Here is a 23668-nt window from a genome sequence, read left to right on the forward strand (position 1 = left end):
TATTAGCATGCAGCTGTCCATAAGCACTTCAGCGTTGGTTAAACACCAAATCAAATCAGGACTGGCCTGTGAGGGCAGTGACTCCTGCTCTGAGCCTATGACCCTGCCACTGGAGAATTTCTGGAATTGCCCGGAAGTTGTTGGGAACGAAGGATTTTGAGTTATCATCATGCTGACATTCATACCCTTTCCCCAGAAGAGAAGATACATGCTCTCTGGATTAGGGCCAAGGAGATGGGAAAGGGAGGCTTGCCGTGAGCAACATTCGCCACGATGGGGAAGTTCGGGGCGAGTCGTTTGTCCCCCATCGATCAAATCGATACGTTTTCGAAAGCCGAGCCATCGGTTCGTCAATATTTCCCCTAGGTTTCCAGCCTTGCCATCCTCTTGCCATTATGTGCGGTTTGAATCATCCCCCCCCCCGGGCCCAGCGCCTGGAATCTATGCTTTGTACATAGAGATATTATGGGCGACACTACTCTCCTCTCCAACGCTCTTGGCCAATTTCACGACAACCCCATCTCTCCCAGTCTCGATGCTCCTCCGACTGCCTGTCCCTCCACCAGCCATCTTCGCAGTCATAACCGCAGATATCCTGTCCCACGGGGCGTTGCCTTCTCAGTACTTCGCAGTAACCGTCCTCCTTATACCACCAGCCTTCAATCGGTTCGTTCTCCCAGCTTTGCGCAGCAGACGGTGATCTCGAGTTGAGACCCAGCCTGGTGCAACGCTGGATAATGGATTCTACCTCGGCAGGAGAGTAGTTTTCCGTCTGGAATTGTGTGGCCAACATATGTGCAATGTTGTCGGCAGAGAGAGCTCCCTCATGCAGCTGCATGATGAACTGAGATGTGCTGCCTTTCACCAGTATGGTCTCGGCCCCACTTACCTTGAGGTAAGGGGGATAGGCATCCATTTTCATATCCTCGGAGCGCAGTGTGTAGCGGCTCTGCTGTCTTTTGATCTTTTCTCCACACAAACATTTCGTCCTGTTGTCGCCCTTGTCTTTCTCAACGTCCAGGTTTCCAGCAAACCACTCTTCGTCGAAGATGTACCGTGTGACGTCAAGTTCTGCCTTCGCCTTGCCCCCTTGCTCTCTCGACAGCGGCTGACCAGCAAGGCACTTTGGGATCTGCGTTCGTCCGCGCAAGATCTCCTCACGGGTCAAGAAAAGAGGCTCACGCGCTCGCATTTAGAGCGGTATCTTACTCGAGTGCGCAAGAGAAGCGAATGTGGCACCCGCTGCCGGTTAGAAAACAACCAGACACCAGTCAGACACGCTTTCGAGAAGACATCCTCGCTGGGACTCACCTCGTTCCTGGGTGTCGGCGGCGTGGCACAGAGAATTGTCGCGTGAAATCGAGTTGGAACACAGAGCCAGAGAGAATCGACCGTCAGTGGATGAGCAGAATTAAAAGTGTTCTCTCAACGGACCCAAAGAAGGTGAAGTACCTGCCTTAGCGACCATCTCGACAACATCTTCACTGGCACCTGTTCAAGCGGGCGCCCGCTCCTCCGGGAGTCCTCCCTGCACATCGATACCACCTCCACATCCATGCGCCAAGGTGATGACCCCTGTGAATGCGGAAAAAAGCAGAATGTAAGATACACCTGCACAATTCTGGTCGGCACTCCGAGGGATGTACCCTTGACCAGGTACAAAAGAACTCAGAATGACCACTGAGACTACAAGGACCTTCTCACCGTATGATACTCCGCAGACATCCCGGCGCTGGGACATATGCAGAGAGATACAGAGATTGAAAGACACTGAGGGGACCGGCTCTGAGTTCGAAACCGACGGGTTTCATTCTCTCTCTCTCTCTCGCCGGATTGAGACAAAAAACCAACCCCCTGGGGAAGAGCAAAAAGGCACTTTGGCCAGTGCCCTTTGTCAACCCACCCTGGGTCTCTTGGCACGGGACTTCTTGAAGGGGGGTTGCAAGGCTGCCATGACTCAAAGAGAAAACAAAAACGGCCTTAATCTACCGTTGTGGGCGCCCTGTAAAACAGTAGATGAGGATCAGTTTCTTAGCAATATGACCATGTCCTAGGCACGGTCTAATGCTAAGTTTTTGCTGTTTTTTTCCCTTTTCCCCTGGGTGATTAATTCGATACGATGGAATAAAAAGAAATCTATAAAGAGTTCTAGAGAAAGAGAAAAAGTAAGGAAGTATTTAATATATTATATTATATTTTGATCCACACTATTAGAATAAGTACGCGTTAAAATACTTACGAAATACCTAGTGCGGGGAATTAGCATCGATAGTGAAGAATAAAATATATATATATATAAATCTAGGTTAATTTTATTAGTAAGACTAGCGACCTACCTCGTGGATAGAATGATTTTAAAAAGGACGGAGCACTGGCGAGAGAGATGGGAAGATAGGTGTTTATGTTAGTTCCTATAGCGGTATATATATATATATATATATATGCCCCCGCGGATTATAACTCGTAGCTATACACGAAGTAGTTAGATACGTGAGCCAATGGTGCTCATACGTAACCTGTGTCCGATCACCTTGTCAACAGTGCTACTCGGACAATATGTGGTGGTATGCGAAATCCATGTGGTAATTCTGTTTATCCTCCAATTAATATGTAGAAATACTAAAATATATATGTAACCATGCATAGGTAATCTCTGACATGTACATTTCTCGACCGTGAGAACTCAATCCCATCTGCTCCATTCCATCCACCAGACTCCAACCCAGAAGATCGCTGGAGAAAGACCGGGATGAGATGTCGCACCTCATCCCTCTCGCGCCAGTGTCCCTATCCTATCTCGGCGCTGAAACTCCGATTCTGGTCCGTTCGCCACTGTCCATGTCCGCCTCGGTCGCCCGTCATGCCCCCGTCTTGCTGAAATGATTGATATCGCCAAAAATTGAAATCCTCCTCTGCTGCTTTCCCACCAGACTCTCGTGGGAGCCGAGCGACATTTGCCGTTCTCGCGCCTCTAACGCGGCCTCTCAAACACAACAGTCCATCCGACGACGTTCGTCGATGCCGGATGGCCTGCCGTGTGTGGCTCCGTCTACCAGTTGCGGTGGCTGCCGTCCTCAAGTCACCACGCCCATCTGCCCGAGCAGTTCTATCGGCGGATTGGGTGTGCGAAGCCGCTCGGACATAGCCCACAGCAAAGTTTCGTTCTGCAGGATGTCGCAGGCCATCTTTTTTACGCCCTCTTCTTCTTCAGCTTTGTGATCCCCGCCTTTCTTCTCGCTGCCACGTCTCCCTCGCCCAACCACTTACTGGCCTTCACCAGCTGAATGACATTAATTATCTGCTTTCCAAACATGACGGGGAAACTGATTCCTGCCAAGATCCAAGGAATGGTGCTATCCATCTTGTTCGCGCGCGCCATTTCCATTGCGCCTGCGCTCCAAGGATTGACGAAGATGGCGCTCGGTTTGGGATGTGCGGGTGACCCGGGTTGGGTGGATGACATGCCGTTCTCGCTGGTGACTAGGAGCGAGGGAGACAAGAGAGGGGAGGAGAAGGAGAGCAGGTAGAGTGCGATGAAGAACAGTTCGTTAAGGGCGCAGAACATGAAGAGCACGACCTGTCACATCCCCACCGCCATGAGTCAGCCATCACCGTTGAGACCGAAAACTAATTGCCCCCAGATACGCACCTTATTCGTGTAGTACAAATGCAAAATCCAGCTCCGACTCGCCTCGACTTTCTTGTGACTCTGCCCGCCCATGGTCAAAGTCGCATACATGTGGACATAGTGACTCGCCAAATCAAGACTGATCAGTCCCTGAAACAAAATCGACCATCTGGGAAACGCGGAGGCGAGGAAAACAAGCAAACAAGAGGTGGTGCAGCGGTCTGTGACCATGTCCAGCACCGCGCCGAAGGTTGTGGACTGGTTATATCGGCGCGCAGCAAGGCCGTCTGCGGCGTCGAGAATGCAGGAGAAACTGTACAGGGCGGAGCAGGTGCGAGGGTGCAAGGGCATGTAGTAGAGAGAGGCGACGGCGAGGATGATTCGGGCATAACCTATCGCAGTAGCAGATTTGGTCAGATCTTGGTTCTCACCAGAGACATGGCGCAGGAAGATCTCCGTTCAATGTGTATCGTCCATACCGATTATGTTGGGGATGAAGAGAAAGATATTCTCGTCCTCATACATGTCCTCTTCCGCTTTCCTTCTCTTTGAGGCGGTGCCATTTGCCTTTGCGTGCCCGTTTACACCCACAGCATGGCCGTTCGCTTCCGCGACTTCGTCCTTTTGTCCCATGATAAGTCGGGCTCTGCAGCAGACAATTGCGCGTTCCTGAGAGTGGGATCTAGGTAGGGAGACACTGGGAGCAAGGAGGAAAGAACGTTGAGTCTCGTGAACACCTGCTCGATCAGGTCTAGGAAGAAGAAGAAAGCAGCAATGGGACAAGCCGGTCTGATAAGGAGGCCTGTATCGAAGAGACTGTTGCTTTTGCTGCCGGGCGGGCGCGGGATGGGCCCCCAAGTCGCGTTGTGTCTCTCTCGCTTTGCTCGCTCCAGTGGATTCTTGGAGGCGTGATCAACTCGCTGATTCAGCGGACAGATGGACAGACACACGAATGAGGATCAATGAACAAAGACAGATTAACACAAGAACAAACTCGGAAAGAAGGCGGGCCAGAAGAGGGCCATTAAGTATTTCGTGTTGAGCACTTGGTTTGAGATCTCCGTCTCTTTGGTCGCTGCGGCTTCCGGAACCGCGGATGGAGTGATGCGAATACGGACGAATCAATGTCAGCGCCGGCTTTCTTCTTCTCCCCTTCTACGTAGTAATTATGCTCCCTAAGTGGACAATTAGTACGGACTGGCAGCTCGGATGACCAAATGGTTAATGGGGATGGAGTTGCTTGTCAGCATCTCGACATGTACATAGGCTCGACAGGTATTTACACCAAATAAATAAATAGTCTGCCTACAGGGCTTCCATCCATCCTTCTATTGCTGTCGACTCCTGGGATCAGCAGCCTGTTGTCTCTTAAAGTCCCGCATCTCCTTGGTTCCCAGGCTTCCATTACCCCCTTCTTGTCGCCGCTCCCATCCACCCATCCTTACTACAAGGCAAGTGGCATTGTCCCCGTCGGTGGTCACCTCCGTAGCGAAATTGACCACGTCTCGCGCGGCCTGCTCGGGGGTTTTGGCTTCTTTGACAATGTCCACGACTTCCTGGTCTTCCAGTGTGCCAGACACGCCGTCCGACATCAAGACCATGAAGGAATACTCGGCTGGTCCTAATTCGACTCTCTTGATCTCGGGTTCTGCGCTGACGCCGATCCTCTTCGAAGAGATGTCTCCGAATGCTCGAGTATTGGCAAGGCCCAAGATCCGTTCCTCGCCAAAAGAGTCGGTCACAAATGACGCTGCATACCTTCTAAGTCTGTTGCTCTCCACTGGCGACGATGGATGATGGTTTGTGGTCAGGGGTACTGCCTCCCCTGTCACTGTAGAGCATAGGACGATCCTTGTGTCTCCAACGTGAGCCACCAGGATCGTCGATGTGGTCGCCGGATTCCAAAATGGCGTAGGGGAGGGCGTCGACACCATGGCCACGCTGCAAGTGCTTCCGCCTCTAAACCTGTTAGGTCCGCCGATGTGTGCGGCCACCTTGCTAGGTTCACCCAGAATGTCCCCTTCGTTCAGTGGCCTTTCGGCTCTCGTGTTGTCCGCGCTTTCAGAATTCTTTGCTGCTTGAGCCGCCACGAAATCGTAATCGGCTTTGAGAAATGCATAGGTCATGACCTCTTCAATACCGACGCCACAGTTGATGTCTTCACCCGCTTGTCTCATGGGATCCGACTCCTCGCCCAACTTCTGATAGCCGCTGTAGATGGAAAAATAGGCAGGCTTGAAACGGCGAAAGTACCCGCCCACGAGGTCTTTCCAATTCCTTGTCAGCTCCTTCTCCAGCTGTCGGATATTCTGTTTGTTGGCGCTCTGGATGAGAGGAGGATCACCCGGGTATGGCTTATTCCTCCCGTCCTCCGACTGGGCGTTCCCATCTAGTTTGCGGTCGTCACTGTTGACTTCTAAGATGTCTAGTGCCTTTTTGCCCTCTTTTTGCTGCTTTTCGTCTCCGTCCAGTCCCCCAACTATCGGCGCCTGTCCGCATCGCTTCCTATCGAGCTTCTTCAAGCTCGACCTCAATTCAAACAGCTCGGCCGATTTCTCAATGTAATCGTGCAGTGACTCCCTGAGGAAATCGCTGCACGCTGCCCCCCCGTGTCCGTCAAAGACGCCAAAATAGAAGATCTGAGGATCGCCGGACGCCCCATGGGCAGAAGTGCCCTCTCCTGGAGTTTTGCTCAAGGTGAGGGACTGCGGCGCCTTTTTAGCAAACGCGGGGAGCTCGATGACGCCCGCTTGATGGGAATCCTCATTGTAGGGTCTGCTACCTCGGGAGACCGAGGCGCCATAATGATGTTTTGCACTCTTGAGCGGGATGCGCACCACAGTGGTGTCTCGAGAAACCGAGGGATGGGTAGCGGGAGCAGATTTGCCATCAGGAGTATGCGGAGTGGATGCCTGCCGCGGAAACTTGTGGGCAAGGCCGGTCAGAGAACGCGAGTCGGGATGAAGGGAGGACGAAGGGAGATGGGTGACAAAGTAATCATGGAAATGCCGGCGCTGTTGCTGAACGTCTCGGAGGCTGGTTCGTGTTTGGGGGCGAGTCTGTCGGATGAAAGTCGCGAGAAGGTCTGCCAGTAGTCAGGACACCAGGGCCTCGAGGGAAAGGGAAGGGGAAACTACCATAATAGCAATCGGTAGAATGGAGCAATGTTCTGCTGCCGGGAGCGGACATGGCTGAGAACAAGGCCCTTCACACCCGCCATCGTCCTACTGAGAGGGAGCGGCCATTATTGAAGCAGAAGAATGGCAAACACGGCAGGCCGGGGAGAAGAAGCAGAAAAGAATTTGTCGTCGCGTAAAAGACCGGGTACAAGAAGCGATGATGAAATCGCGGCTGGACGGTGGATGAAAGTTCCAAGGTTTTCGTCCTTTTGCGGAGGCGAGTCGCATTTTGCGCTTGGTCCGCCAAACCGAGCATTGAACAGGACAATTCAAGCCACACGTTCACCACCAGCCGTGCTCGCCTCAGTGCACAAACCCAACACAACCCGATGCCTCTCTATGTTCTACCTCTATCGTTCTATAGAGGGGATAACCCTCGTCTTTGTCCCGATCATGCAAACCCTCCGTCCCAGCGCACCACCAGAGACAACCTTCATAACTTCGACTGAGGAACACTCCCGTCCGACGTCTTGATCGGTCTCGCCTGTAAATCCTCGTAAGAATCGAAACTCTCGTCACCGTGGAAATGCCATCCTCTCTCCTCCCCTTGACTCAAGTGACGGCAATCGCTGTTCCAGATGCAATCCCAACCGCCGGCCACGCCCATGCCATTATTCCTCCAGTCCTCATCATGGTAACAGTAATCTTCATCCGCCCCTTTCTCATCTCTAGAGGGAGGGGGCAGTTTCCGTCTCACGAATTTGCTGATCCCGCACGTAAAACACCGGAAGTCCTCCTCATCCCAGTCCTCGGGCACCTCACCAGTCAAAGCCCTCCCACTCGCAATGATCGGGGCAGCATGTCCACAAATCAACACGGCCACGTCTTCGTCGCCCCTCCCAGCTCGCGAATACTCCTCATCCACATCCTGTATGACCCTTGCCAACGCGCGTGCCACGCGGTCGTGCAGTTCGTGAATCCGTTCTCCATTCTCCGGAGGGATAATCCGCGAAGAGTATGACTCGTCCAGCCAGGGGAAGAACTCATTCCGTAGTCTCTCTGGATCCGCGGGTCGAGGTTGGACAAACCAGGCCCGGCCGAACCACTCGCCCAGCCCCCTTTCGCCGCGGACTTGTAGGTTTCTCCTCCTTTTGACATCAGGCGCCGGCACTTGTGCAAGTATGGCCTCCATCACCGGGTGTAGTGTTTCGAGACATCGATAAAAGAGGCTCGAGTATACCCTCAACCGGTCTTGCTTGATCATATCGGCGAACGCTTCGCCGAGATGTGCTGCAGTCTCTTGCGCCTGACGAACACCATGCGACGCCAGAGGAGGATCTGCTGGCAGGCGTGTCGGGAACGGGTGGTTTGAAGTGTACTTGCCCGTTCTCGGGTTCAAGGACCAGGCAAGCCGGTGGCCATGCCGGAGGATATAGATTTCGGTCACGGGCATGTTTTATTGCGCAAGCCGGCCACTATCGTGACATATTCGACGGTATACTGCGAAAGTGGCAGATGGTATAGAGAACAACAAAGATATGTACAACAAGAACGTACACTACTACAGTATGTAATGTCGAAAACGTTTCGGCTTTTGATGATTAGATAGGACTAGTTACATACTTATGTACCCTACAATGTGTATCCGTGGGTGGATATTGCCGAGGCATCTCCCTGGCGCAGGCTAGGTCGAGCCTCGCAGCCTTACGGTTGGTAGCCTTACGGTTGGTAGCCTTACGGCGGGATCTTTGAGACTTTCCTCAGTATAACCCTCCTATCAACATCCCTCATTCCCACGTCACCTATGGGGTATTTCCGCCTGGACTGGACGCACGAGACATGATCTGCCCGAGTACTCCGGTACTCGAGTACTAGCAACACAAACGTGATCATCTAACTGGGGTTGGATTTGTCGGAGGAATGGCCCGCCCAGTCCACGGGACAAATTGATCGCCGCTAAGCAGCACCATTATATGCATTTTCATAAACAGTCTCGATGGCGGACTACGATACCGAGTCGCATAAACAGTGGCCCTTTTTGAGCGTCACAGGTAAATCCTCACTATTTTCAATTGACCTGTCAAGGTAATCATTTGCTGTACGCTCTGAGGGTTATGGAACTGGTGCGAGAATTCCGATACCTTGCGCTGTGGTGTAGAATATGCTGGAGTGGAACTGTTGAAGTACAGCTTCCATCGGAAGAACCAACTTTCTTTGGGCCAGAGCATCGAGGTAACGCTGAGAGTGTCGGCATGGATCAGGAGACTAACTTTTGATTGACACGGTCTAGCGCTGAAAATCCTCGCCTCCTGGTTCCGCCACATTCGATCCATCATATGTCGCAGACGGCTTTTGTATTCGGCCACTGGAGTGACAACTCAAGCATTTCTGGCTTGACTGGTCAACCCAATGCGTGAAGATCGGATCAGGAAAGACGCTTGTCGAGCGCGAAATCTGAATAGGTGGAAGGGTAGGTAATCTCCAGAGTCTAGCGAATTGACCCTTGGATCATAACAAGCCCTTATATTCGACCTGCTTTTGAACTATGAAGGACATGCTGTGGATCCGACACACTCCCCACAACACGAAGCCGTAAGTCAAATGTCGGTGGACAGGACGAAGTCCGTGAATGTGTGAATCACCTTTTAACTCCAACATTGTGTAGAAAGCATTCATCTGTGCCTCTCCCTGCTGAAGCCCCATTTTTGCCGGCGGAGTTCGAACATGAAGAGACTAGCAATCAGGAACACCAAGCCAGTATAGATTTGAGGCCATAGATATGGACGAGACGAGTGAGGTCGGCGGATTTCCAATGCAATTGCTTCTGAAACTGCACGCAGAATGAGCTAGTGCTCCACCAGGTTAACAATCGACGGGGAAACTCACATAAAGCAGGCATGGACACAGTCACCCACATTAGGCTAAGTGCTGATGGGAGTTCTTTCAGCTCGACGACCTCGGCGCAAAGAGGTGCAATGGTCTAAAGACAGGTTAGCATAACTGGAAACAGTATTGATATTGGATTCGTACACCCCAATATACACCACTGGTGGCGCCCACAACAAGAGCAAAGAAGATGAGCACGCCGTAAGAGTCAGCAGGAATCCAGATCGCATATGCTAGCACAGTGTTTGACGCGGTCAGGAGGCATGCCACTGTCATCCTGCCAAATCGATCGCTAAGGACGCCAACGAAAGGCCTTCCGATTGCAGTTCCGACATTCATGATAGTAATCACGATCCCGCCTTGATCCTGCGTCAATCCAATTGATGTTGCGAATGCGCCTAGAAGTAGGTAAGTTATGCGTTGGCGTGAGACTTGATGAGATGAGAGGAAGGTCTACCTAGAGAATAGATGGCCACGATATATCCGAGAACCGAGAAGAACGTGTACACAATAAGCAACCAGACCCGATACCTTTTCAGGAGATCTGTGTCTATGGCTTTGAAGCTTGGGCGGATTTTTTTGTTTCGGTCTCGGATCAACGAACATGCGGTGAATAGAACCCCAAATGAAAGGATGCCAGTAATCCGAAGCGACCAAGCAAGCGAGAGATTGTGGATCATGGGTGTCGTTGCGGCAGAAAAGATGATTCCCCCAACGCCGCTCCCTGCTGCTGCGATTCCTTGTGCTAGGCTCCGATTCCTATTAAACCACTGGGGGAGGATGGGAGTGGCAGGTAACCACGAAAAGCCAGTTCCCAGTCTGGAAGGCATTAGCATGACACAACGTAGCAGAACGCTTCAGCCACGTACCCGACCAGGATCCCCTGTGTCAAAACAAGATGCCAAAATTCTGTGGCGAACGACGCAGCAACGAATCCCCCTGCAAACATGATGCAGCCGCAGTACATAGGCACATGCGTCCCAAGTCTCCGGACAAACAAGTTGACGACTGGCCCGCACAGCATGGCACAAGCAAAGTTGACGCCGCCGATAAAAGTGTAGTCCAGATCTGAGGCACCAGGGAATATGGAATGATCAATATAGTATGAGAGGTAAACACCATAGGACTAGTCAAATGGTTAGAAGTAAGTCACTGTAGGATAGATCTGTGGGCTAAGTATCCATACCGCAATGATTCCCCAGGTGAAGCCATTGATCAAATGCATGGCTATGCAGACAACCCATCCGTAAGGCGGTTCAAAAGATGCATCGAAAGCTGCAACAGACTCTCCCGGCTGGAGGGGAACTTGAACGGCAACCCCTTCGCTGTCTCCTTCTGGCTTGTCCTCACCCATTTTGATTGACCGCAAGACTTCGTACCGCCTTGATTGAGGTTCGATTTAATTGAGAGATTGTGCGGTACATGTAACACAAACAACCAGTATGCCTTCAAGCAAGGAATTTCCGGGGCCGGGACATCTAGATATTCGGGTCTAGAGAGTAGTGAGATGTGGAGGCAAGTTCAAATCCACATCGCCTCCGAAGACCGCACGGCACAGATTTGCCGGGGTAACATCCCATTTGACAATGGACCTTCGTGTTGAAACAAATGTGAGATCGGCAGGTACGATGTCCGACGTACGAACACGCCATTACGTTCGGGAACCTAGGGATTAAACCATAGTCTGGTCAGTACAATATGTTTTCTCTTTTCGATCATTGACTCATATGGCATCAAGGTCATCTTGAATTTCGGTTTGATCTGCGTTCTTCTCCGCCGCCAGCTCACAACGAGACAACGTGCCGAAAGTGTGGAGTAGACGAGCCTCGAATTTGGAGAAGGATTCTGATTCTGGTATGGTGGATCTTCAAGGGCGGAATTAACCAAGAGGACCCAACAGTATTATGCGGTTCCAGCAGCCGATGAACTCCACGCCAAGTTGAGTATCCATAGGCCAACAAAGGCGACCAGTGCCTTAGCTCCGAGACCGACGAGACTTTTGGTGATTATCGACAGAGCATTTGCAGTGGCAGCGCTCATCCAGAGAAACACCGCAACCATGATTGCAGTCTCCAACATTTCAAACACGCCTCGGCAGGTCTGTCGACCGATTAGTTTGCAGGCGGCTAGTCTCGGACGTAGCAAGCCGCGAGAGTCGGCGGCAAGCAATGTGTGATACTGGAAGACAAAGGTTTCTAGAGAACAGCGGCCAAACCATGCAAAGAGTCGGCTGTGGGACGCAGATAACTTTCGAGTCGAATTTCTGAGAACAATGAAAGCCAGCACGGGCAATGGCGAGACAAAAGGATGCCATTCATTGTAGCGAAACTTGTCTGGAAAAGCGCCGCAGAATATCAAATATGCTAACATGACAGATGCCGCGCCCGGTGTTGTCAATCTCGAAGCCAGCTGCGACCAATGGATGAGCGTCCCTGCAGTTTTATGAGACTGGAGGCCGTGCCAAGTGTCGTACCGCGCATAAAGAACTGCGGTGATCATACCAACGAAGACAATGTACGCATCGAGGCCAAATCTGAAGAACAACTCACGTCCATCGATTTCAGGAAGGCCCAAGCCGAGGCTGCCGAGGGCGTTCAGCGCCGGCTCAATGATATTGTTGGCTCCTAGAATGAGTCTGACCAGTGTTGCAGATATGACAGTGCGGCGGAGAAACCAATGCATGTCTACGCCAGGTGCCACAGTCCTCGGGACTGTTGCCCAGACGATGAGAAACCACAAGCTGGTCAACACGGGGAAGTAGTACAAGTCATATCGAGTTCCCATGACAAAAGCGAGAAGGATATTGAGTAAGTTGGTCCTCAGCAAGACACTCGCGACCCTGCGAAATGTGAAGTCGTTCGTGGTGATGAAATAGGCGGTGTGTCCAAATCCAGTCATGAATAAGTAAGAAGCGACCAACAGGCGGACAAATTGATAGACCCAAAGGACTTTCGACAGACCGAAGTAGTGGTACAGAAGGATGACGATTTGCATCCACCCTTTCCACTCCTCTGTCTGCTGCCTAGAGAGCACTCGACGATAGTTTGGCAGTGCAGTCATGCAATCATCGGCAGTCTCATGCTGAGCCTGACTTGGCTTGAACGTGACCAGACCTGCGAGCAGAGCGAGACCGGTGAAGCACATGAATTTGCCCAGCTCAAGCAATTTTGGAGCTTTGTCGAACAAGGCTGTACGGTCGGCCACGAAGCAATATAGTACAGCAACTGAAATTGTAGCTATTGCCCCAGCGACTCTGGGCGTTTCTGGGAACGACAGCCAGTCATTTTCATGGCTAGTGGCATGCCTTCTGCAGACAAAGAGCGAAAGGAGGTGATGGACAATCCCACATGAACCCATGAAAAGCAGCATCTTCTGCACAACATTTGGGCCGACATACGGGGCACAGCAGTATGCCTGAGAAAATTTCGATGGCACGCCGACAAACTTGTTGCAGAAATAATTCAACACGAGGTCGGCATGGAAAGGTGCAGCCTCATCGGTGAGATGGACACCGTCTTCATCGAAAAAGAAGTGAATGTCGTCCATCATCCACGGGTAGTCTGCAGGGGCCTCGTCGTTGTCTGTTGGTCTGGTCCCAAGCAGGGCATGACGAGTTGAGTTGAACGCAGGGTCCCAGACATGAATGATTCCCGCCCCGGCTGACTTGAATGTTGTAGCGCCTTCGAGACTGTTTTCCAGACCTTGACTAGCATTTTGAGCTTGATGGCGATCCAGCTTTGCGGCGACAGTCCAAAAGAGCTGACGAGCTTTGGCACCACCGAAGAATATGAGGTGCTGCACGGAGAGGCAGGACTCGAGCTTGGTCGAGTCGTAGGGTTGGAGCATGCAACTCATAGGGATTGAGACTCGACCCGCTGCCGACGACGATCGAGCTTGGTAGGGAAGATTATCACATCGTTCCTCAACCCAGGCATCTGATATCACTCATTAGCATTGTTTCGAAGGCCAAAGGGGCCCAACTGATCCTGTGATCCTGACCTTGAGGAATCTTATCTACAAGAACCCATAGCGGCAGACAAATGATGGGGCAAAGAAGAAGTAGGATAGATACACGTAGGCTGATCATTTCGTACGCTATTTAGGAAGGTAGGCGTTGAGGCCGAGGGTGAGAATTGCAATCTGAGTGGTGATAGACAAGTGAGATGAAACCGCAGGAGAGGTGGGTGGTGGTGTGGCTGCACTTGAAGAATGCAGAGTGAAGAGAAGAGTGAAGGGTGAAGAAGGCCGCAGGTGAGGTATGTGAGGTGTGTGAGGTGTGAGGTGTGTATGCGTGGTGTCTCATAAATCGTACTCAATGAGCTCTCTTCCTGTGCCAATACTGCAGCGCACCTTTCAAAACAACTCTGGAGAATTATGGTAGTGATTCCGTCCCTGTACGCCCATTCCATGCTTTCAACCGGTGGTATCCTTGTCGTAGCAGAAGTCATCAAAGTCATGCATCGTCTATCGCACCTCTGGATCACCCATCCAGTCCGCTGCTTGGAGGCCAACAAGCTTGCCAACATCTTCATCACCCTCCAGCGTCTGCGTCTGTTTGCTCCCTTTTCCCTTTCTCACATTGCTCTTCATTTCTGCATGGTTGCTGTAATCTCGTGCAAACACCTGGAATCCCCGAACATGGGTATCCTTGCCATTTTGGTGGTTCTCGCAGATACGAATCTGTACCACCATCGCCTTCAGCACATCTCCTCCTGGCTGCTCCTCAAGGTCATATCGGAGGGGATAAAGCGTCGGCTCTCCCTGGCCGTCCACCAGAGCCGAGTTTCTATGGTGGTGGGGTTCTCTTCCGCCCACACCTTTCAGGGGCACGTCGACCCAACCTCTTAAACTTTCGAGACTGCTGTGCGCCTCGCCTGTTTCCAAATCGACACTGTCGTTGACTTCCCACGTGCCAAACTCAACCAGATTGCCCTCCGACATGCCCGCGAAAAACTTCATTTTCGTAGGGGTATACGACTCATCAAGCTCAAAGTCCAGATAGATCCGCATTTTAACAATCGCGACAAGCTTGAAGAAATGCAATGTCAGAGTATGAGGCTGCGGCCCGTCACTCTGCCAGAAGAGAGTAGGACTCGGGTTTCGAAGTTGAGGCAGTCCACAGCCCGGTTTTGCGGAGGACAATGTCCACGTTGCCAACGATGAGATATCCCGCAGACCCTTGAGCTGTCTGGCATCTTCGACATCATGGTGGACAGATTCAAGGAGCGACTGGTCATCTGCGTGACCACCTTCTGAAGCTGTGGAGCCAAGTGCATTCTGCGACATCTGTGTTTCATCCGAAACCTCATTCTGAACATTTCCATTGCCATTAGTGGTGGGTGTCGGTTCGTTTCGGCCTTGCCGGCGGCGCTGGGCGTTGGTTGCTGGGACAATAGAATTGCCTGGATTGTTCGACGGAGGTACAGGGGTGGTTAGGAAGGGAGCATGAGGAGGAGTTTCGAGCATAAAGGGTGGGATTTCCGCAGTCAAGGTGTTCCGAGTCGGCGTCGTTGTGATTTCATTGTGCCCGGCTTGACGCGCTGCTCTTCGAGGAGCGCGTGGCATTTTGGTTCAGAGGTCGGAAACAGAACGCCCCTACTTCAACCGCTATCGATGAACATAGGCACCTCTGCCATACCTCGATGGGTCTTGCCGTAGAGTATGGAAGAATGGCGTGAGGCTGGTGGAAATATAGGTATGTGGATTGAAATGAGTGGACGTTGAGCCATGTGCAACGTTTGTACGCGAAACACGCCAAGGAATTTTCCGCCGCCCCCAACTATTGGAAGTGTCTTTGAACTTCACCGCCAATGCCCCTGCAGTTGTATAGCTTTGCCAGCTCCGATTGAATGAAAAGACTTCTCAACGGCTCAGTCTTATACTTTAAGCTACGGCGCTCCTTGGTGTGAAATCATGATCCACGGCGCGGGCAACTCTTCCAGGGCGAAGCCCCATCCCCTAGAGAATGCTCCTCTACTCAATCAGTTCAGGGCACTCCTCTTCCTTCTCTAATCGCTTTAGCCATCTCACTCATAGCCCTGTCTTCCGCATACCGCTGGTATATAGGCGTGTAGTGTTCCTTGTCGCTCAACGTCTCCGTCACGGATTTCCTCGACGTCACCGCATCAGACCATTTCCGCCATCGATTCCACAGTTGCTCGTCTTCTCCACCCTGGCCCGGAGGAGGAATTCCCAGGCCTCCCTTGAAGTGGTCGAGCACCCACATCCTCACTGCCCAGGGAGCGAGAGCGACATCGCCGAAGGTGAAGTCTTTTCCCATGAAATACGGGCCTTCTGGATCTGCGTTAGAAATCCATGTCTTCAGGGCGTTGAGAAGCTCAGAGCGCGCTTTCTCCAATGTATATGGACTCTTCTCTGTATGTTGCAGGAACCTATTAAGCTATGAGTTGTTGAGCTCAAAATAAGGTTCGTCGACGACTACCTATGGTACGCAGGGAGGATCCTGGTCGTTATGTGGTCGACCCATACTTTCATGACCGCTTTCCTATAAGGATTGCGTGGCCACAGGGGCGTCTGATCTGGATACATTTCGTCAAGATATCTGGTGTTGTCAGCCGCTGGCAGCTGAGAGCCCCAGATCGCCATCACGACATACTCGCAGATGATGTTTGATTCAATCAGTGGTTTGGTTGTTCCATCTTCCTGAGGACAGCCCAATGTGGGGACCAGGCCTCTGGGATTGAGCTCGAGGAAACTGTCTGCAGTTGGTACAAAGACCCGTCAAATCATGTGCGGCGATGATCTTATACAGACCTAGGCTCCTTCCGATACGGATTGACCTCGACGTACTTGTACGGGATCTTCTTCTCCTCAAGGGTGATCCAAGCTCTTTGAACGAAGGGACAGAACCAACCCGAGTACAAAGTGATGGGCTCATCCTTCTGGTGTGCGGCAACAATCTTGGCCGCAGGCCCCGTTGCTTCCGGGTAGATATCTGCGTCAGGATGTGATGTTGAACCCATGATTTCGAGGTGCTTTCGAGGCTAAGAGAATTCTATCTCAATTACACAACGAGTCCTGGGTTTGGTCAAGTTGGGTCTCTCGATATCATTCCATTTGTCAGATTTGGAGACAGTTGCATCGTGACGCAATATCAGGCTGATGCACGTGGGCGGGGGAACCAAGCGGAACACCGATGAGGCTGCCTCCACCACTCACCTTCCAGCTCGCAGGTTATCCCATCAGCCTTGTCGGCAAATATGGATCTTGAGCAGTGACGGCAGGGCAAGCCCACAGACCTTTCTCGGCAACCACGAGTCTGGAAGAGAGTCCATCATTGATAAGAAATATCAACCAGGGCGACGGACGACCTGGTCTGTACCGTCTCTTTGCAGGAGTGTGAAGGCGTCCATTAAGAGCGCTCTCAAACTCATCAATCAGAAGCCGAGCAGCAGTGAGCCTGTGGCCAAGTCGGCCAACACGATTTGCCAGTCCCTGTCATTTTATGGAGGATTTTATGTCTCTCTTCCCCAGATCCGTTCCATATCCTCTCCTTCAAGACCGTTATGCCCGGTCTTGACAAGGCTGTCGATTGCTTCCTCTATGGGTTCCTCACCTTCCAGCAGGTCAAACCAGCCTCTTGTATCGTTGCGGTCCAAAAGTGCCGCGGCCACCCGTGCTACATCCTCCCGCGGTACACCTTGTTTTTGGAATCGTCAACAAATGGCTTGTCCAAGGGTGGAAGATCGCGAAAATAATGACTTACTCCCGTTGACCGGCGTCTTTCCCAGCGCAACCTTGCCCGTGCCCGGCTTGTCCGACAAGGTGCCGGGCCTCAAGTTGATGGCCTGAAATTGCTTATCTCCACTGTCCAGCCTCTTCTTTGCTAGGGCCTCAAGATGCTCATCCGCCTCCACCTTTGCCTGGTAGTAGTGTGGCAGGATGTTTTGGTTGATGTTGTCAGCGGCTTTCCTGTCTTCGTCGGTCCACCATGGCGGATAGCCCTTGCGAGACTGTAATTGCACGGTTGCCGGTGTTAGCAACCTTCTACAAAGATTCGCAGGCAAGGCACGGCCGGATCAAGAGTGGAGGAACTTCAAACACTTACCGCATGGTAAGAAACCATAAGAAACTTCCTGACGCTGGGTATCGCCAGCGACGCAGAGATATAGCATTTCGCAGCAACCATATCTATAGCTTTCGTTCTAGACGGGCCACCCTTTCCCCCAGCGCCTATCAACATCCCATATCAGCACCTCGAACTTTGCAGAAAGTGATAGGAGCACAACTCGGGACCCCCAGGATGATACATGAACCAGGCAGCTCACTCACCAGCGCTCCAGACCACAATATCCGGCCTCACCTTTTCCAGTACCCTCTGTGCATCGCTGACTTCCTTGACATCGTCCAGACTATCCACCAACACCTCTATCTTTCCCGGCTTGTCCTTACCGAGCGCCAAAATCTCAGCCTCGTGCGCTGGGTTGCGGACGACGCTTGTGACATCCCATTTCTTGGCGAGCAAGAGGGGTTGCAGGAAGAGAGAGACTTTGCCGTGTCCGCCGAGGACGAGCACGCGCGGTGCGGTAGACATGATTTGAAATTGTTTCTGGATCCTACTTGGTTGAAACACTGACACTGATGTTTCCCAGCAGACCTGCAAGCAGATTGTCAGGATAGGTATATATAGAAAGGGGAGCAGAGCCGACGCTAGCCAATAAAACGAGATCCGAGCCTCGCCGGAGTCTCTACGTCACCGAGCCACTCAGGGGCTCTAGCCTCTACCCAGTATGGTTACTATATACCTCGATGGGGTCCCAGCGGCTCCGAAGCTGCTGAAGCGAGGTCAACGAATGCCTAAACTTTTTTCAGAACCGACGTGCTCAGGACACCTCCAGGCAAGTCAACCAGACTCTCGCGAGTATTGACCGCTGGCCTTTTTCGCATGAGGTAAGCAAGCCTCGGTGCGGACTGCCCAGGCCTCATTGCGGGAATTGCAGGCCAGGCTGTTGACGGCATGGACTACCTGGACAGCCATGAGAGACCCGGCGCACGTCAGCTCCAGGGGGACTTCAGATGGTACACATGAGAGACGCATGACAAAGCCTGTTTCCTCTTGTTGCCACATTTGTGAGACCTTTGACATATCAGAATTCTGATTGATACTGATGACTTTGTGTAACGACGTTGCGGATCCAAGGGAATATCTATGACATATGGATTCCATTTCCTTCAATTTATCGTGTTGGTAAGCAGATAGGTCAGTTTTGGGTCGAAGTTGGATGACATAGTATATCCTCGTATTTCGGTCTTGATGGGAAGACATCCGTGCTCAAGGCTATTGTATTGTCCTCTTCTTCGAGAGTCGAGCTTCCATCAATCGACAAACGTGTACCCTGATTGCAGACCGCCCAAGACCGCCTCCCCTGCAGACTCTCGCAGGTAAATTGCATTTTCCGCCAGCTAAACCAATCCCCGCAAACACTGGTACTTGAGCGGATCGCCTGCCTTGCGCAAGAAGGGTTGAGCCAGTCAATCTTTCGTTCCGTTAATTTCCCCCAATATCTGTAATATCAAACTTAACAAAACAGAACAACCACAATTGACTGAACGCTTCGCAGCCTTCTTCCTCTCCTCGTTCAACCTTTAGACTCGATGACCTCGTCACGCTAGCTCGAATACTTCTGAAACACAGCGGTCGTGCCGTCAATAGAACGAATCTCGGTTCGAAGCAAATCCGGTAAACACCCTCGAGGGAAGTTCTATAGAAGGCAAGCAGTATTGGGGACTTGCGGATCATTTAGCCCGCCGCATCGAACCATTAAGCAAACGCCGAGCGGCTCCTCTTGCATTCGTGGAGACTGGTAATCTGTATTTCTTTCGCAGGTGTAGTAGTTGGCTTCCTCATTCTTTGCGGTTGCCTGTGCATCGGTAACGCTCCTTGTTGCGCTTGCTCTCTTTTCAAAAGGTTTTGTGCCCTCATTCAGGTTATGATCGCGGTGGTTGAGCCAGACGGTGAAGGATTGTTCAAGGTTCACTTAGAATGGGCAAGATAGTCCTTTCTTGAACCGCTGATGCGGATATTACCCACCTACAAGCTCCCATGATCCAATTTTATGGCCTCCCCAAAACTAGCAATGTATCGAGCCGCGGGCTCTGCCGAGAGTTCCGATTGATCGTATCCTCATCGAAGCTGGGACTAAACGTGAGAGTGTAATTCTGCTCTTGGGTGTTGTTTTTATGTTGAAGGGGATTCTTTCTCTATCCTCATTTAGATCCCTGCGACTTTATTTTTGGCCCTGTGGCTAACGCTCTTTACGCTGAATTGGTGACGGAGTCTACTTCCAGGCAGCTGGGTGAGGCCTAGGGGGAGCCTTCCTAGCTGAGGGTCGTTGAGTTCCGTAAGAACGCTTCCTCTTTTGACGAAATGATGGCTGAAGCTGCCATCGCTGATAAGTCGTTGACTTATACAGCCGTAAAGGCCTAATTCGAACTTGTGATCTCGAATTTTTCCTGCTGTCTGTGGCTGTGTTTGTCCTTTCCGAATGGGCCAACGTAATTCACTCAGTGTCACATCCATTTCTGCTACACCCTCTCCCACGAACTAAATACATGAGCCTGACAATCTAACCGTGCAAAAATAACTAGTGAAATGAAAGGTTCTCAAGTCCGCAGCAAGAATTGAACTCCGTCCTTTTCAACAAAGAGCAAAAACCGTGCCTCCCCGCAGAACTGAAGAAGTTCAGTTCCCGGAAGTTTGCAGACAGCCCTCTAGGGGTCAGATCATTTCGGAGTTTAAACCCTATGTGTCCTGGCCGTACCGCTGTCACCACAAGGTTGCCCATCCCCTTGTAGCCAGCAAGGCTCGACAGTCTCTGGGAGTCCACTTTTATGGCTGTAATCAGCTCGTCCGTAGGTGGTCACGCTAACAGTCACCGAAGTGTAATCAAATGCCCCCAGGAATACCATCAGAAACGCCCTCGGAATTGCCCTTAAAATTGCCCTCGAAATTTCCCCGGATACCCTCAATTTGATGCCCGAAGGCGATAGGGAATCCGCAGTTGTAAAATATATTATCGGATTTTTGGGCGAAGAGACCCGCTTGTACTTAGGTCGACTGCTTGGCGAGGCAGAAGGAGAGGACGTGAATTGTTCTTGCCGAAGGTGAGGTACAATCCTGTGCTGATGGGAGGAGGCCGAAGAACATCCGACTCTGGAGAGATTCGGCCGGGACGGAGATCTCTAATATCATGTTCGTCGTTTATCGAGTCTAGGCCTTCGGAGGAACGTGGTTTACAGCAAATCCAGGAAGTCCCTTTAACTGAATATATTGGTCAATCATCGTTGGTGGCTTGATGGTCTCGTCATCATTTCATCAGCAGGACAGACAATCGCAGTCCGTCTCAGCCGCCGCTGCCAGCGGCAATTGTTGTCTTCGTTCTCCAATCTTCAAAGCTGGCGGATGCAGCCTCGCCTTTCCGATCAGACTCCTTTCGCTTCTGCTTGTCTTCCCAGTCACCCTCTTCTTGAGCGATAAGAGCATGAAACTTCCCACCTTGACCCCTCCCAAAGTAGATGGCTCCCTCCTCTCTTTTTGCGACGCGTTCGGTCACCAAAACGTACTTAACACTACTTCCGGGCGCTTCGAACATGGCATCACCAAGAACAGTCTCCATTTCCGTTCGGAGAGCGCGAGCTCCTGTGCCCATCACGAGGGCATTCGAAGCAATTGTGTGAAGAGCTGGGGTAGTGAAGCGGAGCTCGATGCCCGAGAGTGAGAACAGTGTGATATATTGCGCAACTAGCGAGTTACGTGGTTCTGTAAGAATGCGTAGCAGTAGGGAGTGGGTGAGAGCAGACAGAGCAGCAGTCGTCGGAATACGTCCGACAAGCTCGGGAATGAAGCCATAGGATTGTAAATCGGCTGGGGTGACCAAGTCCAAAGGGTTAAAGTAGTTCGGTTCTGGGGCAGAGCCATCGATGGGTGTCTGCTCAGGAGCTGGCGCCGGGGTGAAAAAGGGTAAATGTTTCTTGTAGAGGGCCTCTTCTTGAGATCCCGGTAGGATAGGGACCGGAGTAATGGTGGTGGATTTCTGATCGCGACTATAGGAGATGAGATTGGAGCTTGATCGCACATTGGCTCCAAATCCAATGCTGCCTTTTGTCAGCCGGTCCATGATATGCTTTTGAAGCCCAATGAATGCGCCACTGAAGATGAAGAGGATATTATCTGTTCGAACGTTATAGATCTCGCCTTTCGCCGGCGCAGGTGAGGCACCTGACGACCCAGAAGAGAAGCCGGCGCCCAAGGGACTATTGGTAGGGTAGGTCTGTGACTGGCCACCTGCTCGAGGGGCATTCCGCTCGGGTTTTGCCTGGATTTGGATGGTGGTCCCTTCAATGATTTTCAGAAGTGCTTGCTGGACGCCTTCCCCAGACACATCTTTGCCGTGGCTGACCTTCGCCGTCGCTATCTTGTCGACTTCGTCCAGACATATGATGCCTCGTTCGGCTCTTTCGACGTCATAGTTCGCAGCAGCTAACAATCGATGAACGCAAACCTCAGCGTCCTCGCCAATATAACCGGCTTGGGTGAAGGGCGTACAGTCGGACATGGAAAAGGGAACTGAAAGAACTCTGGCAAGAGTCTTTGCCATCAGTGTCTTTCCCACACCACTAGGCCCCAAAAGCAGGATATTTGACTTCTCCAGAGTTAGAGGACTGGTATCCACCAACATCGCGCCGCCTGTTCGCGAATTGAGTGTAGATGAGGAGGGTCCGCCCATGCGGATCGTGGGCTGTTGACCAGGGAACTCATTTTCAATAGGGTGTCGCTCTCTTCTTTCTCTTTGTGCAAGCAGCTCTTCCTCTTCCTCTTCACGCCTTTGCAGTTCTTGTATTCTCTGATAATGGTTAAACACAGCAACACTGAGAACCTTCTTAGCACGCTCTTGACCGACGACGAACTGGTCAAGATGCTGCTTGAGGATCTTGGGCGTCAGGCGTGGGGTGCCATAGATCGAAGCTCCGCCTAATGGTCCAGATGTCGGCAAGCCTGGCTCATAGGTTCCGGTGAAGGGTTGATTGGCAAAGTCGGACCGATGAAATTGCGAAGAGGAGAGCCTTTGCGATGTGGTCGAAAGAGACCGCTTGCCTAAGGTCATATAAGACGAACGGAGCCGCTGTGACATAGAGGTTGTTGATGCGGCCAAGGTCCGATCAAGGGCAGGGCAGAGGAAGATGGGGAGGGCCGGTATTGAGCGCATCGATGCTGTGCGCGCGGAGGGCGGGCTTCAAGTGCCAGCGCCCGAGGATATAGTATACCCGCCTCCTGTGTGCATGCAGCAATCTCGATACAATAATGAGGGGGGAGGTGGTCCTTGTGGTGGTTTGTATGAGCAATACGGGGTATGAGTCAAACCACTTGTTCGGAGTTGGGATAGCAAGCGAAGCTGTCTTTCCTGTGTGGCTGCAGCCCCCAAGAGCGCCCCTCATCCAAATTCGCCACAGCCTTTGAGAGTTGTCCCGAAGTTTCACCGCCACAAGTACTGCTCCTTGTGCTCTTGTGCTCTTGTGCTCTTGTGCTCTTGTGCTCTTGTGCTCTTGCGGTCCTATCTCCTGTGCTCCTGTGCTCTACACCGGACCTACTAGCCAGGTTTAATTCGGAGCGCCGACGAACGGCAGTCACGTCAAATGTCTAGAGAGGATTCGTAAGGAGTACATCATTGGCAATCCGCCTCGATAAATCTACTGGATGGGATTCTTGCAATGACGCTGCCGAGCTGAACCCCATGGTCTCTACATATATCCGGGGAAATGTGCTGTGCCAAGGTTGAACTCTTGCGTGCTTCGCCTAGAAGACCTCCCAAATCCAAGCCAACAAGCTCCGACACATGTACTGAAACAGCGAAAAGTGACTGCCATCCAAAACGAGTTCAACTGGAATGAACATACTGGACCATGCGACCAAGATCGGCGCCCTCATCTCTCAGTGCCTGTGGGAGGTACCAGCGTGCGTGGATTTCTCCATCTTCCCGCAGGATATACAGAGAACAAGGACAGGCTGCCAACTGCT

At 51.8% G+C, this 23668-nt stretch overlaps 10 protein-coding genes across 10 annotated transcripts; all 10 read right to left on the reverse strand.

Annotated features, from left to right (window-relative positions):
- Nucleotides 1-475: 475 nt before the first annotated feature.
- Nucleotides 476-1192, reverse strand: A1O5_06725 (uncharacterized protein; the record flags this gene model as incomplete). Its single annotated transcript, XM_007747316.1, has 1 exon — nucleotides 476-1192. One exon carries the CDS (start codon nucleotides 1190-1192, stop codon nucleotides 476-478), a length of 717 nt encoding a protein of 238 aa, XP_007745506.1.
- Nucleotides 1193-3190: 1998 nt separating this feature from the next.
- Nucleotides 3191-4261, reverse strand: A1O5_06726 (CDP-diacylglycerol-inositol 3-phosphatidyltransferase; the record flags this gene model as incomplete). Its single annotated transcript, XM_007747317.1, has 3 exons — nucleotides 3191-3577; nucleotides 3650-4020; nucleotides 4108-4261. 3 exons carry the CDS (start codon nucleotides 4259-4261, stop codon nucleotides 3191-3193), a joined length of 912 nt encoding a protein of 303 aa, XP_007745507.1.
- A 695-nt stretch (nucleotides 4262-4956) lies between these two features.
- On the reverse strand, nucleotides 4957-6817 carry A1O5_06727 (uncharacterized protein; the record flags this gene model as incomplete). The annotated part of the gene is made up of 2 exons (XM_007747318.1): nucleotides 4957-6713; nucleotides 6766-6817. The coding sequence occupies 2 exons, from the start codon at nucleotides 6815-6817 to the stop codon at nucleotides 4957-4959; spliced, it is 1809 nt and encodes a 602-aa protein (XP_007745508.1).
- A 423-nt stretch (nucleotides 6818-7240) lies between these two features.
- A1O5_06728 (uncharacterized protein) lies at nucleotides 7241-8200 on the reverse strand (the record flags this gene model as incomplete). The annotated part of the gene is made up of 1 exon (XM_007747319.1): nucleotides 7241-8200. The coding sequence occupies one exon, from the start codon at nucleotides 8198-8200 to the stop codon at nucleotides 7241-7243; it is 960 nt and encodes a 319-aa protein (XP_007745509.1).
- Nucleotides 8201-9419: 1219 nt separating this feature from the next.
- On the reverse strand, nucleotides 9420-10987 carry A1O5_06729 (uncharacterized protein; the record flags this gene model as incomplete). The annotated part of the gene is made up of 6 exons (XM_007747320.1): nucleotides 9420-9577; nucleotides 9634-9727; nucleotides 9778-10031; nucleotides 10091-10452; nucleotides 10503-10759; nucleotides 10820-10987. The coding sequence occupies 6 exons, from the start codon at nucleotides 10985-10987 to the stop codon at nucleotides 9420-9422; spliced, it is 1293 nt and encodes a 430-aa protein (XP_007745510.1).
- Nucleotides 10988-11535: 548 nt separating this feature from the next.
- A1O5_06730 (uncharacterized protein) lies at nucleotides 11536-13479 on the reverse strand (the record flags this gene model as incomplete). Its single annotated transcript, XM_007747321.1, has 1 exon — nucleotides 11536-13479. One exon carries the CDS (start codon nucleotides 13477-13479, stop codon nucleotides 11536-11538), a length of 1944 nt encoding a protein of 647 aa, XP_007745511.1.
- Nucleotides 13480-14097: 618 nt separating this feature from the next.
- On the reverse strand, nucleotides 14098-15198 carry A1O5_06731 (uncharacterized protein; the record flags this gene model as incomplete). Its single annotated transcript, XM_007747322.1, has 1 exon — nucleotides 14098-15198. The coding sequence occupies one exon, from the start codon at nucleotides 15196-15198 to the stop codon at nucleotides 14098-14100; it is 1101 nt and encodes a 366-aa protein (XP_007745512.1).
- A 421-nt stretch (nucleotides 15199-15619) lies between these two features.
- Nucleotides 15620-16616, reverse strand: A1O5_06732 (uncharacterized protein; the record flags this gene model as incomplete). The annotated part of the gene is made up of 4 exons (XM_007747323.1): nucleotides 15620-16025; nucleotides 16076-16195; nucleotides 16250-16348; nucleotides 16408-16616. The coding sequence occupies 4 exons, from the start codon at nucleotides 16614-16616 to the stop codon at nucleotides 15620-15622; spliced, it is 834 nt and encodes a 277-aa protein (XP_007745513.1).
- Nucleotides 16617-17108: 492 nt separating this feature from the next.
- A1O5_06733 (uncharacterized protein) lies at nucleotides 17109-18187 on the reverse strand (the record flags this gene model as incomplete). Its single annotated transcript, XM_007747324.1, has 4 exons — nucleotides 17109-17293; nucleotides 17360-17606; nucleotides 17702-17826; nucleotides 17926-18187. 4 exons carry the CDS (start codon nucleotides 18185-18187, stop codon nucleotides 17109-17111), a joined length of 819 nt encoding a protein of 272 aa, XP_007745514.1.
- A 2809-nt stretch (nucleotides 18188-20996) lies between these two features.
- Nucleotides 20997-22784, reverse strand: A1O5_06734 (ATP-dependent Clp protease ATP-binding subunit ClpX; the record flags this gene model as incomplete). The annotated part of the gene is made up of 1 exon (XM_007747325.1): nucleotides 20997-22784. The coding sequence occupies one exon, from the start codon at nucleotides 22782-22784 to the stop codon at nucleotides 20997-20999; it is 1788 nt and encodes a 595-aa protein (XP_007745515.1).
- Nucleotides 22785-23668: the final 884 nt, after the last annotated feature.

This window comes from Cladophialophora psammophila, assembly GCF_000585535.1.
Source record: "Cladophialophora psammophila CBS 110553 chromosome Unknown aczJe-supercont1.10, whole genome shotgun sequence".
NCBI classification, from domain to species: domain Eukaryota; kingdom Fungi; phylum Ascomycota; class Eurotiomycetes; order Chaetothyriales; family Herpotrichiellaceae; genus Cladophialophora; species Cladophialophora psammophila.